At 40.4% G+C, this 14130-nt stretch overlaps 2 protein-coding genes across 4 annotated transcripts; both read left to right on the top strand.

Moving 5' to 3' along the window:
- Positions 1–167: 167 nt before the first annotated feature.
- Positions 168–3242, top strand: RB195_020563 (uncharacterized protein; the record flags this gene model as incomplete). 2 transcript variants are annotated; one of them, XM_064188920.1, is made up of 6 exons in its annotated part: positions 168–194; positions 631–703; positions 774–818; positions 1808–1970; positions 2880–3072; positions 3141–3242. In XM_064188920.1, 6 exons carry the CDS (start codon positions 168–170, stop codon positions 3240–3242), a joined length of 603 nt encoding a protein of 200 aa, XP_064044801.1. The 2 variants fall into 2 exon arrangements, with proteins under 2 accessions (XP_064044801.1, XP_013299693.1); XM_013444239.2 differs by lacking the exons at positions 168–194; positions 631–703; positions 774–818 and having other exon boundaries at positions 1816–1970.
- A 1952-nt stretch (positions 3243–5194) lies between these two features.
- Positions 5195–6249, top strand: RB195_020562 (uncharacterized protein; the record flags this gene model as incomplete). Of its 2 annotated transcripts, XM_064188919.1 has the most annotated exons (6): positions 5195–5316; positions 5411–5470; positions 5550–5602; positions 5662–5861; positions 5917–6069; positions 6136–6249. In XM_064188919.1, the coding sequence occupies 6 exons, from the start codon at positions 5195–5197 to the stop codon at positions 6247–6249; spliced, it is 702 nt and encodes a 233-aa protein (XP_064044799.1). The 2 variants fall into 2 exon arrangements, with proteins under 2 accessions (XP_064044799.1, XP_064044800.1); XM_064188918.1 differs by lacking the exons at positions 5195–5316; positions 5411–5470 and having other exon boundaries at positions 5581–5602.
- Positions 6250–14130: the final 7881 nt, after the last annotated feature.

Below are 14130 nucleotides of genomic sequence, written 5' to 3'. Positions count from 1 at the left end.
TGAACGATGTACAAAACGTTTCTACTTCGAATAGAAAAGATGAATTTGCTGGGGCGTTCGAGACACGCAGCGCGTTGTGAAAGATCGATACATAAAGAGGCCGGGACACACACAAAACATTCAAACTACCTCAAACGTTTCTAAAGAAATTCGACGATATTCAAGAAATGATAGCCGATCAGCTGATCGATCACGTATCGAGTGATCGGTCGATAAGGACTGAAAATTTCACGATGAACTAGGACGGATTTTATAAGGATTCAAATATGTGCATATACAAACAAATAGATGTTAAAGGCGCTGAGTCTCCGCTCGACCGATGGCACCCTCATGCTGCTAGAGCACGCTAGTCGCATACTAATTATCTCAGTGACCATAACGTATTCTTAAAGAAATTTACACTTTATAAGGAAATAAAACTATCAAGAATAAGTCACCAGCTATTGTGAGCTGTGGACGATTGATAACTACCGAAATCAACTGTTGAACTGTATCTGTGACGCTTATTTTCTTTTCTAAAACCGTATTGAATAAACGGAAGAAAATCTACTTGGAATTTAATTAAAACAACGTGGAACAATGAAGTTATTCTCGTAGTTACTTTAACTCAATATAAATGAACTGTTACAGGAGTGGAACCGAGAATTCCCTCGTGATTCCGGTTTTGAACGACAAGCACAGGAGGTGTATCCTCAGACGATGCGTTTGCACTTCATAAGGACAAACTAATCGTGTTTCGAAGAAGAAAACAGAAAAAAACCCTCCTTTTTCAGCGGGAATTTTAAAAGAAGCTATTTATGATCGTCTATCTTGCACAGGTAAAGCAACAAGAAGATCTGCGATCTATTGATCATTCTCCTCTTTATTGGAACGAAATGTTAGTTTTCAAATCAAAATAATACATACATCGACTCATATAAAGAAGAAAAATGCTGATGATTTCTTAACGCAGTGTGTTTTCAATTCAAAAATCGATGTGTGGATGTGCGGCCGCTTCGGCGCAAAGCAAACTCGCAGCACAGTACACGAATAAAACTCTATTTTTGAATTCTAATATTTGCAATAACATGAAGGCGATATATCCCTGCAATTTTTACTAAAGGATATTTTTCTTTTCCCCCGAGGTAACGGCCCAGCATTATTCCGCTTATCTTCAGCTCATCGGAACCCCACCTTAGACACTGCCGCCACTCTTTCAGTTTGAAGCTTCGCGCAAATGAAAGGACCTCAACAACTCCTTCCTGGAAGATCCTAAACTCTTTCTCCACTCATCCTGAAGCAATCGTCCGCCAGGGACATCTGAAGTGCCGTGAACAGCAATGTTCTTCCGTGAATGCGGACTTAGTGTCCGATTAAGATTTCAACGGGTTTTTTTTCTGTAGTTGCAAAATTTTCACCTTTCTTTTGACAATGTAGCTAGTCAGGTAATTAGACTGTAATGAGATCAGGTAAAGGAATGGATCATTTACCGTGTGTTTGTTTAATTTCGAAGGAATACTTTGGAACTAGTGAGAATACCTTGTTCTTCCCACCTCATCTCTTCGACCGCCGATCTCTGGTGTCTTATTTCTAGGAATTTCCACGAGGAAATTCTAGAAAACACGAATATCCTTCTGCCGCCTGAGCTGTCTTGAAAATTACGAATTCTTCATTACAGAAAGATCTAGTTTATCAGAGGTTCTAGGGGGGAATTCGATACCCTGCTACAATCACGTCATTGTTTATTTTTGCTTGTCAATTTTTTTCGCATTTTATCAGAAATTTGTGCATGTATTCTTTGGTGCTGTTAGAAGTACGATAGTTTCAGGTAACGTCATGGCACCATCGAAATCAGCCGCGAATCCGTCGTCAAAAGCGCTCATTGCGAAGAAGAAGGTTGTGAAAGGTAATAAACTGGTACATAAAAAGAAGATCCGCACATCTGTGCATTTTCGTCGTCCTAAAACCTTGAAGACTCCTCGTGCACCCAAGTGAGTTTGATTTTTTAAGTGCGCACATAAAATAATCTAATTTCTATTATAATTGTTGCAATGACTTATCAGTCGATTAGAGGCATCACCCCACGAATCTGAGGTGGTACGGATTTCAGGTTGAGTATCCGTATACGGGATAGTAAATTATGGAGAGAGGGATGATTCCGTCCATTTCTTCATAATTGCCGTAAAAAAACGGCCCGGAAGATGCGGCGCGTGCAGAAGGCTGGCGCGCTCCAGTCGAACTCCTTGTGGAAAATAGTGCGCCGGAACGCCCGAGGCCGTATCTTCCGGGCCGATTTTTACGGCAATTAGGAAGAAATGGACGGAATCATCCCCTTCTCCATAATCTACGATCCCGTATACGAATACTCCACCTGAAATCCGTACCACCTCAGATTCGTGGAGTGACGCTTTTAATATGTAGTAATAGGGTTAATTTAGACCCGCATGGGATTGCCGGCTTCATTCCCGCACTTTTTAGGATATATAAAAGCGCCATATGATTTTGCGGTTGATTGCTCTTAATGCTGAAAATTTGCTATCATTTAGGGCTGCTGTTGTCGTTTCAATAGAAGAAATAATCGCAAATGCTGCATTTACTGAACATTTGGTTTCAGTGTCGACATTAGCTTTAAAGATTGGCTTGTTTTGTTCACTATTTGAATTCCTGATTTCAATGTAGTTCATTCGTAATTATTATCCATCAAATAAAATACGGCAGTTGGATAAAAGTCAATCAGCAGAAATGATGTAGTATTGGTTCATGTATGTTGGACGAACTATTAGTTGTGCGATACTTTTTATTCATAATGGATAAACAGATTCGCGGTTGAGCGAATCCAGATCTTTTGAAGTCCACTTCGTTTTAGAACAAAAACAGAAACGAATCTTTCATCTTTGTAGATATCCTCGGAAGTCAGCTCCAGCTCGCGGGAAACTCGACACTTTTGCCATCATTAAGCATCCGCTTACCACTGAGTCAGCCATGAAAAAGATTGAAGATCACAACACCCTTGTGTTTATGGTTGATGTGAGAGCAAACAAACATCAGATTAGGAACGCTGTAAAGAAGCTGTACAATATTGATGTGCAGAAGGTTAGCGACTCTTTAATTTCGTTGATTATATGAAAAATTGTGCGTATTGATTAGAAGTACTTTTACAGATCAACACATTGATCACACCACTTATGGAGAAGAAGGCGTACATTCGTCTTACCTCTGATTATGACGCTCTTGACTGCGCTAACAAAATCGGGATCATCTGAATTCTTGTCATTCTTCTTTGTTGAATAAATTTGTTGTTGTAATAGTTTATAGTGAACTTCTTCCAGAAGTTTTGCATTTGCCGTGAAGCATACAACAGCTGTAACAAATTCCTACCGGACAATTTCCTTGTTGTCTGCATTGTTTACAAGCGCAGTCTACATGGTCCTTTTTCAAAAGTATACATAGGAGGTAGGTCTAAGTGTATGTCTATCCAGAAGCTGCGTGATAGCGATAGTTTCTTATAACTGAGAACTTAATTCTGACCACTTTGCTCCTATGAGAAGCTCCTGTATCGGAAGCAGTCCAGCGACATCTACTTGCTGAGCTACACTTGCGGAGTCGTCCTTCTTGATGGCACACATCTTGCCAATCGTCTTAAAGCGTACATTTAGGTCTAGACTTAAAAAAGAATGGATAAGGGCAAAGAATTATTTCATTTAGGAACTTTGTAGTTCTAGATACTGAACTATAAGGACAATTGGTACCTTATTGTAAAATCGGATCAGAAATGATGCTTAATATCACCTTAGAAGGATAACCAAACACCAGAACCTTTGGAAATTAGGTCTATGTTTTCATACAACTTGAAATAGCTGCTTTCATTGTACGCACGTTTATGTTTCTTCTTATTTTCTCTTTGGCAGAAGTGACAGTGTCTCGGGTCTCACTGATATTTGTGAGTTGCGGTATTTTTGCTTTTTATACGGAGGAGAAGTCATAATGCACGAGTATTTTTAGAGACATTGTTGATGCACAGCGTAGCAAGAAATTGATGTTGGCATTTCTGAAGGAAAAGATAAGGTTAACTTCAAATTTGAATTCTCCTAGCAACCACAATATAACGTCAACCTTGTACAAGCGCCGACTCCCTTCCAGCCCCTGCATTACTTATAGTTTCATAGACTGCTAGAGAACTTCACTGATTATCGTCCGCTCGCTCACAGGTACCGTATGTGTGCAGCGGTGGCGCGTTGTAGGATGCCTCGTAGGAGGATTTTTACAGTAAGGTCTTCCATCCACATCGTTTTTCAAGAATATTAGAAGAATTAAGCGTGAGTACACTCACACTTGTACAGCCTTAAGTCTATTTTTTCGTGACGGGAATCCAACTTCGTCAATTTTGTGGCATGCTGTCTTTATTGTAGTCGGTGAGTTTCGCTTTAAAGGACAGAAGGTAGTTATCAAGAGATTTTTTTTTGTGCGATTATTGTTTTTTATAACTTAGCAGTCATCCTTCACTAACGATGACGCTCATTTAGATGCTGGTTTTTCAAGGATAAAACTTCGCAATGTGTGTATTTGTGTTACATTCACTCAAATCGTGCTTTTTATTCGCTTATTCGGATTGTCGCTTTTTTTATTTTTACTTAAAATGCATTATACACATTCTATTCAATAACCTTACGTTTACGATAAGATAAAATTTATTCCTAACATAGTGTGGTCATGATTTTGCTGTCAGTAAATGAACGTTACTTCAAAAACTTGCTAGAAATTTACTGGCGTAAACTTTTAAAACCATGGAATTTATTCCGGTGTTTTCGTACTATTCTTTTTAGTATTATGTTTCAATTTATTGCCTTTTATGTGCAGTTTCGAAGGATTTCTGCCTTTTGCAGGATGCTTTCATGACCATTTCTCACTATTCTGTTACATAGCTTATTGTGTAAGATTGAGAATCAAAACTACATGAAGCATGGTGCAATTGCGTACTCGGCTTCTCTCGAGGCTGTGCGGTGGAGCGTTACGGTTAGGAGCGTGCCGGAAATCTTCCTGGCACCACCGTACGTAAATGCACCGTGCTTCATGCCATTTTGACCCGACTATAGCTAAGTAGTCCTCAAAAACTAAAATTGAAATGTTATTATAGTGGGATCAATACAACACGGAGCTCGGTGCAGTTGCTTACGCAACTCGGAGGATCGAGGTAGGACCATCGCGAACTACAGTGATGTTCGGAGCTAGCAAGGGTCTCACCTCTATCCCAACCGCTACGCTCCACTGCATCGCTTCGAGCGCAGTCGCCTGCGGCGAGCTTCAAGACGTTTTGGCCAGACTGTACTATGTAGTTCGGTGAGTTTTTGATGTTTACTTTTTCAATACAACTTCTTATGGTTGTCGATACAACCGTTTGATGAATTTGCGATGAAAATTGCAGTATTTCCAGTATAATGCGACATCGAAACATCAAATTTTGCTCCTTCTTTGAAACACTGAATGATAAGACGTGAAATCACTTTTTTTTCGGTGACGTATGATAGACTCGATAAGCGTGAGTAATTCAGTCGAGTTTAATTGTTGCTCAGTGCTTTTCAGCTTGAAATAGTCCTATCGCAGATGTGCTGCTTATATCAGAATGGTAAGAGCACATATTTACTTATCCGTAAATTCGTCAGTTAAACGAATTGAAAAATGTAGCCGGACATACATGTCGTGTATGTGAAAATCTTGTCAATGTGAAAATGATACGAATGAACAAGGAGGAAAGCACTTATATCACTGTCTTACTTCCCGCATTGGTCTTATTCGAGCGCATCGATGCCATCGACGACAGGAGAGTTTACGAGGAATGTTCTCAAACACACAGATCAATTTGCCAGAAACATTTAATGGATGCTGTGAGTCAAGATGATCATTTTCCTTTATCTTGAAGTGACAGAGATGAAATCACAGGCTCAACACATCGGAGGCGAGATGAAATATAACGGAAGTGGATTTTTGACGTACGAGGACAAAAATGCAGTAACGGTTTTTTTCTATGAGGATGTTAATGATGTTCCCCAACATCTAGTAGATGCCATTGATGGAATAATCAAAAAACTGACCGTAGGACTTTGCTGGAATTTTCTTCCCAACTCTTAATAGTTGGTGTTACTTTTTACGTAATTTCAGGATGGTGCTGTAACCCTCCGCAGAAGGGCTGTCGCAGACTTTGTGAACGATTGTCTCTACCGGTACTATATTGATGGACGCTGGACCAACATGGGTCGAACTAAGAAACATTGAATAAACTTGTTTGCACATATAGTTGGTTCATAGATAGAAATGAGATCAATTTTATCGGCGACTGGATTCATTTGCACGCAGAACATGATTGATGGCGAAGTCACTGAGTATAGAAGACATGGAATTTACTGACAACTCAAGGGTAGCTCAAGCGTAGTGTGATAAAAATTCTTGAAGGTAGCGTATTTCTTTTCTTGAAGGTAGCGTATTCGGAAACTGACGTGGTTTAGAAACCTGTAGGAAGATATAGACAAAGTGCAGATTGCGAGCGTGAACGTGATAGCGTTCGATATCCTCCAGCCCTCCTGAAAAACGGCGTGGGAACGAGGATTATTCCCACGAGGCACGTGAGGAAGCGCCATCGCGCCCTAGGAGGTGCCCTCTAATGTATCTCGCAGAAACAGGCCCCTTTCCCACGCCGTTTTTCAGCACAGTTAGGGAGAATTGAAGCTAAGCTTATACTCGTAATCCAAACTTCCTGACGCTATGGTTGTCTAAAGACACCCCAACGTCGTCAGTTTCGTGATACGCTGTATTTTAACATTACTAGAATTGATTATGTTCGACAAGCACTTCAGAATCTTCTGCCTAAGGTAGGTATCGCCCTGTTTTTCACAACAACCATTTCATAAGCTTTTTTTTGCGCTCTAGTTACGTAATGACTACAGTTATGCTCCAGCTATGTAATGGAACAACGACATAAAGAAGAAAAAGAGAAAGCAATATAAGAGTTAAAGAACCACTTAACACTCAAGGTTGAGAACTTCTGATTCTGATGAGGGAATGGCTACTGTGTTCTGAACTTGTCCACCACCGTATTTGAAAGGGGTACTTGGCAGCCTTTAGAATTAAAACGTCCAAATTCAAGGACAAGATTCGATATAACATCTGGTCTAGTATCTGATCGCGTGATTAGACTGCATTAGGAATGTGATTATTCAGAACCATGCACATGATGGAATCCTTTTTCGTGGAGTTCTTTTTTTCTCGTGGGAACGCTGTCCAAGTACAACAATGACGTCTAGATCCTTCTTCCAATCGCCGCCAAGCTCTATGCTGCGAATTCCAATAAAAAAAAAACGAATGGAAGAAGAGAAGATGTGGCTGAGCACATGGTGTTTCTCATTTCAGAGCTCTGAGATGCTCGAACTCGTCAAAATTTGGTTCCTTTCTCATTCTTATATTGTCAGTTAATCATCAAATAACTATCAAATTATTGATTATTAAATTGATCTCACCAAATAGCAGCAAGAATAACAAGAAATTCATCGATAACTAAGGAGAAAATGCGCCAAAATCCTGCACCTGTTCAAATCATTCGTTTTTCTCTGCGATGCTCGCTCTATGAACGAAGCATTGCAGAGTGGCATAGAGAACAGTTGAGCCGTGTTAAGAAAAAGAAAAAAAAACCATCTTTACAATGATTGCAACTGCAAGCTGCACGAATGCTTGCACAATCAAACGATGATAAGCTGTTAGAAAACCACACAAATCATCTGTGAAGAGGGTTAACATCGCTATACGTTCGACTTACACAATCCCTTAGACATGCGATGGATTTAATAAAGGATAAAGGCTATCCAACTTTCTTTTAAGCTAACCTCCTGGAGCATTTTCTCCTTTGCAGAGCGCTGGACTTAGGGGGAAAAAAAACTTCCCTAGAACGTTCACAACCATTGCTGCGTAAATAAGCAACAGGATTGCTCCTTCCAACACTTACGCTTTTATTGAAGAAAAGAACTTTCACCACAGAAATCTTAGGTGGTGTTCGTACAATTGCCTAGTAGACTCAAAACGACATGAAGCATGGTGCGGCGAGGCGGACATAAGCGGATGCGCGCAGAGCGGCACGGTAGAGCGTAGCGGTTTTGATCGAGCGGGGACCACTGCTATTCTTTGCTGCGTTCTGTGGCTATGGTACCACCTCGATTCGGCCCGATATTTCCACTCCGCCGCTTCACGCGCAGCCGTTTACGCAACTGCACCGTGGTTCATATTATTTAAACCATTTGAATCATTTTCTAAGTATTTTCTTCGCACAACGGCGTGAGCTTCCCTGTAGTGGCTCTTTTAATTCACAAGAATAGAAGAAAAGAAGTAAAGGAGGTAAAACACATTCAATAGTCCCTTAATGTGATAAGGTGATAACTAACTTTCAAGTCAATATTCCTGTAATTTTTACGGTCGCCTGAAGAAATCACCAACGCAGTCAAGCAGTGCAGACCCGCGGGGCCGCCACGCGCGCGCGCTGGAGCTCGGCGCTGCCCACAACTCTATCCACTACTACGTCCCGAGTGAACGTGAATAGCGATCATCCGAGCAAACATAGGCACTGGCCCCTGGATTTGCTGTAAGTTACGAGTCTGTTATCATCTTCTATCTTATCTTAGTAGGAGATTCTAGCTTGAAAGATACAAATAAACACAGAATTTCTTCTACAGTATCCCTACACTGTATCGAATTGCAAAGTTCGACTTGAACATTCCACGGGAGCTCTGCTGCAAGAAATAAATGAATGATTGCAAATACTCAAAGTGCATGCGCCCGCGTGCTGTTTACCTGACTTCGGGCAAGGATTGCCGCGACCGCTGTCTGTTCGGACTAAAGAACATCTTCTAACAGTCACTGACGCTCTCAACGCTACCGTCCTGAATCCATTATTGTACAATCTGCCTGGAAGCACTGCCGCAACTGGATTGTTGTCGTTAACTGGATCAATATCGCTGTCGAAGTCGTGTGGTCAACTCAAAAATATAAAAAATACAAAAATGAGCAAAATATTTCGAAAAAAGTAGCAGAAGTTCCGCTTTCCAGTTTCAGTTTCACATTTTACTGAACATCAGACGGTCATATTTTTTTCTGACTACCTGTATTTCATTTGTAACATAAAAGCTTTTGATGTTTTCTAGCAATGAAGAGACAAGAAAAACTACAAGCGTGTAGCTTCGGATCATTTTCTTATGGAAGATACAATGTTTGCTATTTGTCGTATTTATTTATTCTATTATTATTTATTGCTTAATTATTATTTTATTTTTGATTATTATTTAATTATTATTTATTATCCTTCACTGCTTTATTTTATTATACTTTATTTATTTACTATTTCATTTTTATTTTTTTTTGTTACGCAGTGCGCAGCAAGAATAATAACAATTCGTCTGAGGAATAAACTCTGCATTTCATCTTGTAATCGAAGAAATAAAATGAAAAGAAATCCATCATTCTGAGAACCATGGGAAGTTCAGGGAGACGATCATTTTTGCAATCATTCATCACATGCAGTTAGTTATAGGCGGTCACAAGTGTCACGTTGTAAAATTCCGCCCACAAAGTTTTGTCGTTTTAGTTGAACATTGTTTCAGTGACACCCGATTGCCGTTATTTCGGTCACTTTCTAGCGAACTGATTTTTTTTTTGTTTTTCAACAAAATTTTTCTTAATATATTATATTAAATTTCTTGTTACTATAGTATATTATTTTAAATCGGTTGAAAAGTCTTATAGGTCAAACTGTTCGCAGTTCAAAGTAGTTAATTCACATTTTATAACGATCCTATTGGACTTAGCAGGAGGATACAGAAGAAAAAAGCATTTCTTAAGGAAATCCATTCCAGTTACAATATTTCCCAAATCTGTGTATTGACGATGATCCTCTTACATTTTCAACCGATCACTCTTAACCTAGCGGTCGTGTAAATCGCGTAGAAACACACACACTTATGTTTCTTCGAACAATCGCAAGAGCATGAGTGCACGAGTTGCTGCGGATGCGTAGCGGTTGTCCACGCAGCCAAGTAAGCTCGGGTGGCTATATTTCCTACGTGATGGCTGTGGTGTATGCCATAAAATAACTTTGGGTAGAAATCGTCGTAAAATTTTAAAAAATTGCTTCATTTCGAGATCCAACACTGTTTATAGAAGGTAGAGTTGAAAATCTCCAGCAATTATCAGTGCTTACCACGTGGACCTCCGATCCTGCTTCGCGTTCTATCCCCTGGATCTCCGGATCTTGTAAAGTCAATCAATAACCTAGAATTTGAGTATGTGGTCACATGAAAGACCGAATCACTTAAAAATGTCGAGAATCGCAGCACAAAATTCATTGTATTCCAGGTTGAGGTTGATTGTTTGAAGAAAGCCCACTTAGATAGCTATTAAGGAGGGGAACAGGGTCGCTTTTAACCTGTTTTTATTACTCTATCTTTTTGGTATTTTAATTCCTATTATTTCATACTTTAATCCTTATCTTTTCAACCTATTTGTAAGATTTTTTTTAAAATAAAAAATGATTTACATCAAATTAGCCAGTAAAGTGACTGAAGTATTTTTAACTGTTTAATGGGCGTGTCGATGAATCTTTGATTGAATTTGGCAAGGTTCTTTTCCCAATTAAATGTGAAAAGGAGCTGTAAAGTATGAGCAGATAAATATTGAAAAAAAAGCAAATAAACAACGAGAAACAAATAAGTTAATAAATAAATATAAATTATATGATATATAATAAATGGGAATTTGCTTCCATTGTTCATGGACCACAAATACAATTTTAGAATGTAAAACGAATTTTCAAATATTAGGTTGATTTGAAAGTTCTCGGACATATTTTCATTTATTCTACAATTTTTAAACGATAACCGTAAAATTGCCCATGTTCGACTGTGCTTGAATCTTGGCATGTTGAATACGTAGCTTTTTTATTGTTTTGCTTGAGCTGTGGCCAAGATTGGAATTGATATTTATTAACAGCTAACGTTTCGGCGTTTTCGCCTTCGACAGTGCCTGTAAAAATCAAAACCATTAGAGGCTACTCAGTGAGGCTCTTGCTGCCGTCCTGTACATGTTATATATAACAAATTTTTCATTTTGCTGGGATGCGCTGAAAGATAATGTATTAAGATGTTTTTACTACTGGGTTTTCGATACCACTTAGTCTTTCATATCCCATTCTGCAAGTAAATGTGCACATTCAAGAAAGCTAAGCAGTTTTTTAACGTGAACTCCCTTGTGAACTTAATGTGCGGATACTGCTGGTTCAGAAGACTGAAGCACGTGCCTAATTCTGCCTGTGTTGGGGAGACGACGCAGTAATCATCTATGTAACGATAATTTAGCAGTAGTTTGCGATCTATTATAGGTTTCTCGATCTTGGTCGTGGAAAAAATGGCGAGGGTGGGCGCCAGCCTTTGTTTCATGGCAAGGCCTCTAAGTTGTCGGTAGTTCTGTTCCGACCATCGAAAAATAGAGCAATTCAGGCACTCATTCATCAGTGCCATGATTTGCGTAATGGTTCAATGAAGCCTGCTTCTGCGTGAGCAGTTCTTGAACAGCCTGCTTCGCGACATCGTTTGAGACGTTCGTATAGAGCGACGTAACGTCAAAGGACTCGATTACACATTCACGTTCAAATGAGGTGCTGTGAAATCTTTGGGGAACCTTTTTGAGCTGCTTAGGTGAGCAGGGACATATCTGAGCAGCTGATTTAGGATTATGTTGAGTAGCCAGGAAATTCTATCTGTGGGGCCCCCAATACCACTTATGATAGGTCTCACTTTAAAGTCACCTGGATTATTCGAAGCGAGGCCGTTTTCAGAGAGTTTGTGGGTTTTAATTAGGGTGTATATTACTGGACATGCAGGTAAGTTATTCTTAAGAATTCTTAAAAAAGAATTAAAAGTTAAAAGTTCTTCTTAAAAAAGAATTAGAAGTTATTCGTGATCAGGTTTTTAGGAAGCCCTGCTGTTCCCGCTGTTTCAACCCATGCCCTATTTAGACGGCGATACTGTTTTCTAAATTCGTTGGCGGAGGATGAAGCGTATAGAATATCAGCCTTAAAATGTTGCTTTGTTATTGCTATGTCTAGTTCACATGACAAGACAACAAATTTCCTTCCCCTATCAATAACGGAGACCTTGGTCTTCCCAGCTGTACATTGCGGATCTCACGTAGGCTTCGGCGTTGCGCAACAGAGGTTGAATTCTACGTGTTTTTTTCTGGAAAACAGCTGCAAAACGGAATACACTAATGTTGCAAACACTCGAAATTTGTTGTCTACCGTGGGGTTGGGGTCCGGTGGGTTATACACCATACGTGGGAAAGGAATGGAAGGTAAAGATGCTCGCTCAGCTATTCTATTTTCTTGTCTTCGCTCTTCTTCTTTTGCTCTCAGTCGCAACCTATCATGAACCAACTGGAGCGAAATTAGGGACGAGACGGACAGCGCATCAGCTGAGATGAGTATATCTCCGGTCACATAAACACGAAATGAACGTTGTGGACTGTTGTTGTTAACAATGGTGCCGTTGTGGTCTGAAAATACAGAGGTAGATCTAACATATTCACTAACCTTCTGTTGTTCTATTAATTGTCTGAACTTTTCCTGCAGTCTAGACAGCACTAGAGCGAATACAATCACAAATGGACTTTCACTCACCCAATATTCTCCTCCAAATGCGTTTCAGCACAAAACGTGCACAACATTGCCCTTTATACATACACTTCTTGAGCAAAGAAAACATGTGATCCTGTTTTGCCTTCAATACCATACGCAGGAGTTGTTTTTCGACATTGTAGATCCACCGGCTTTCCTTGGAGACACCGCTTATCTCGTGGAGTCGCTTCTTGGCTATGAAATGCGGGGTGGCTCGATGTTGTTGACATCGGTGGAGAAAGTGGATGGTCTGTCTTTCTGAGACAATCTTCTGTCTCAAAGAAAGAACTTCCTTACCAGTCGAAAATAGCTTATTGGCACATCTCTTAGAATTGCCCATGTTCGACTGCCCTTAAATCGTGGCTCGTTGAATACGTGGCTGTTTACTGATTTGCTTGAGCTGTGACCACTATTGGTATTGATACTTATTAACATCTAACGTTTTGGCGTTTTCGCCTTCGTCAGAGCCTGGAGAAATCAAAGCCATTAGTGGTTTATTCTCTAAAGCGCCTTATCACCTACAGAAAGCATCCGAACGGTAGGCGAACTCAAACAGCCACACATTGGCTAGTGCTTACCTCATTAGCTAGACTTGGTAACGCAACAGACCACCACGTACCAGAACTAACTGTAAATCATTTGAGGTATGCCCCATTGGCATCGATGGTCTTCTGCCAACGTTTAGGCAGATCGTAGTTGCAGAGCACAACCTTTTTGGCGTGTACGTTGAGTTTAGGGACGTCTTTTGCATCCGTACTTTTGTTAACCCATTGGGCACGCCGGTGAATGTTAGAATAGGAAATCCACTTCTCATCCCCGGTGGCTATGTACCCAAGTCAAGTGTGGGTGCGCTTGAGCGTGAGGAGGGAAAGTGCCGTATCAGCACGGCAGTCCACTCTTTCTTCGTCAGAGCATGTGGTATCCATCGACCTAGTTTTCGCCCCTTGCCGATTGACTTCAATCCGCGAACAACTCTGGTTTGACTCACCTCAAGAGCGACTGTAAGTTGCGAGTAGTTTGACAGTGGCAAGTGGCTTCCACCTGTCTCCACAGCAAGTCCAAATCCGACTCCATCGGGAGTCCCGAACTGTCTTCATCTTCTATGGAATAGTCGCCCGACGCGAACTTCGAGTCCAATTTGTAGACTGTACTTCTAGCGGGGGCGTGCTCCTTGTAAACTTTTTGCAGACGTCTATCGATATCCGCGGGTTCTTGGTCAGATAGAGGGAGAAAGAGTATGACGTTGCGTTGGAGACGGCTTGAAATTGCATGACATGGTGGCAGGAAAGGAACTAGCTCGGCGTGATTGTTAACCAACACTTTGAAGAACCTTTTATACTCTATCAAACAGTGGCCAACAACGTCATGCTAACACGTCCATTCTTGTCAGCTCTTTGCTGAGTGATGGTCTCTAGAAGTCATCACTACCACATTGTTCGAGAACTTTCGAC

The sequence above is a fragment of the Necator americanus genome, chromosome II (genome assembly GCF_031761385.1).
Source record: "Necator americanus strain Aroian chromosome II, whole genome shotgun sequence".
Taxonomy (NCBI): domain Eukaryota; kingdom Metazoa; phylum Nematoda; class Chromadorea; order Rhabditida; family Ancylostomatidae; genus Necator; species Necator americanus.
The sequence above is the reverse complement of the archived record's forward strand: the minus strand, read 5'-3'. Positions and strand labels throughout refer to the sequence as shown.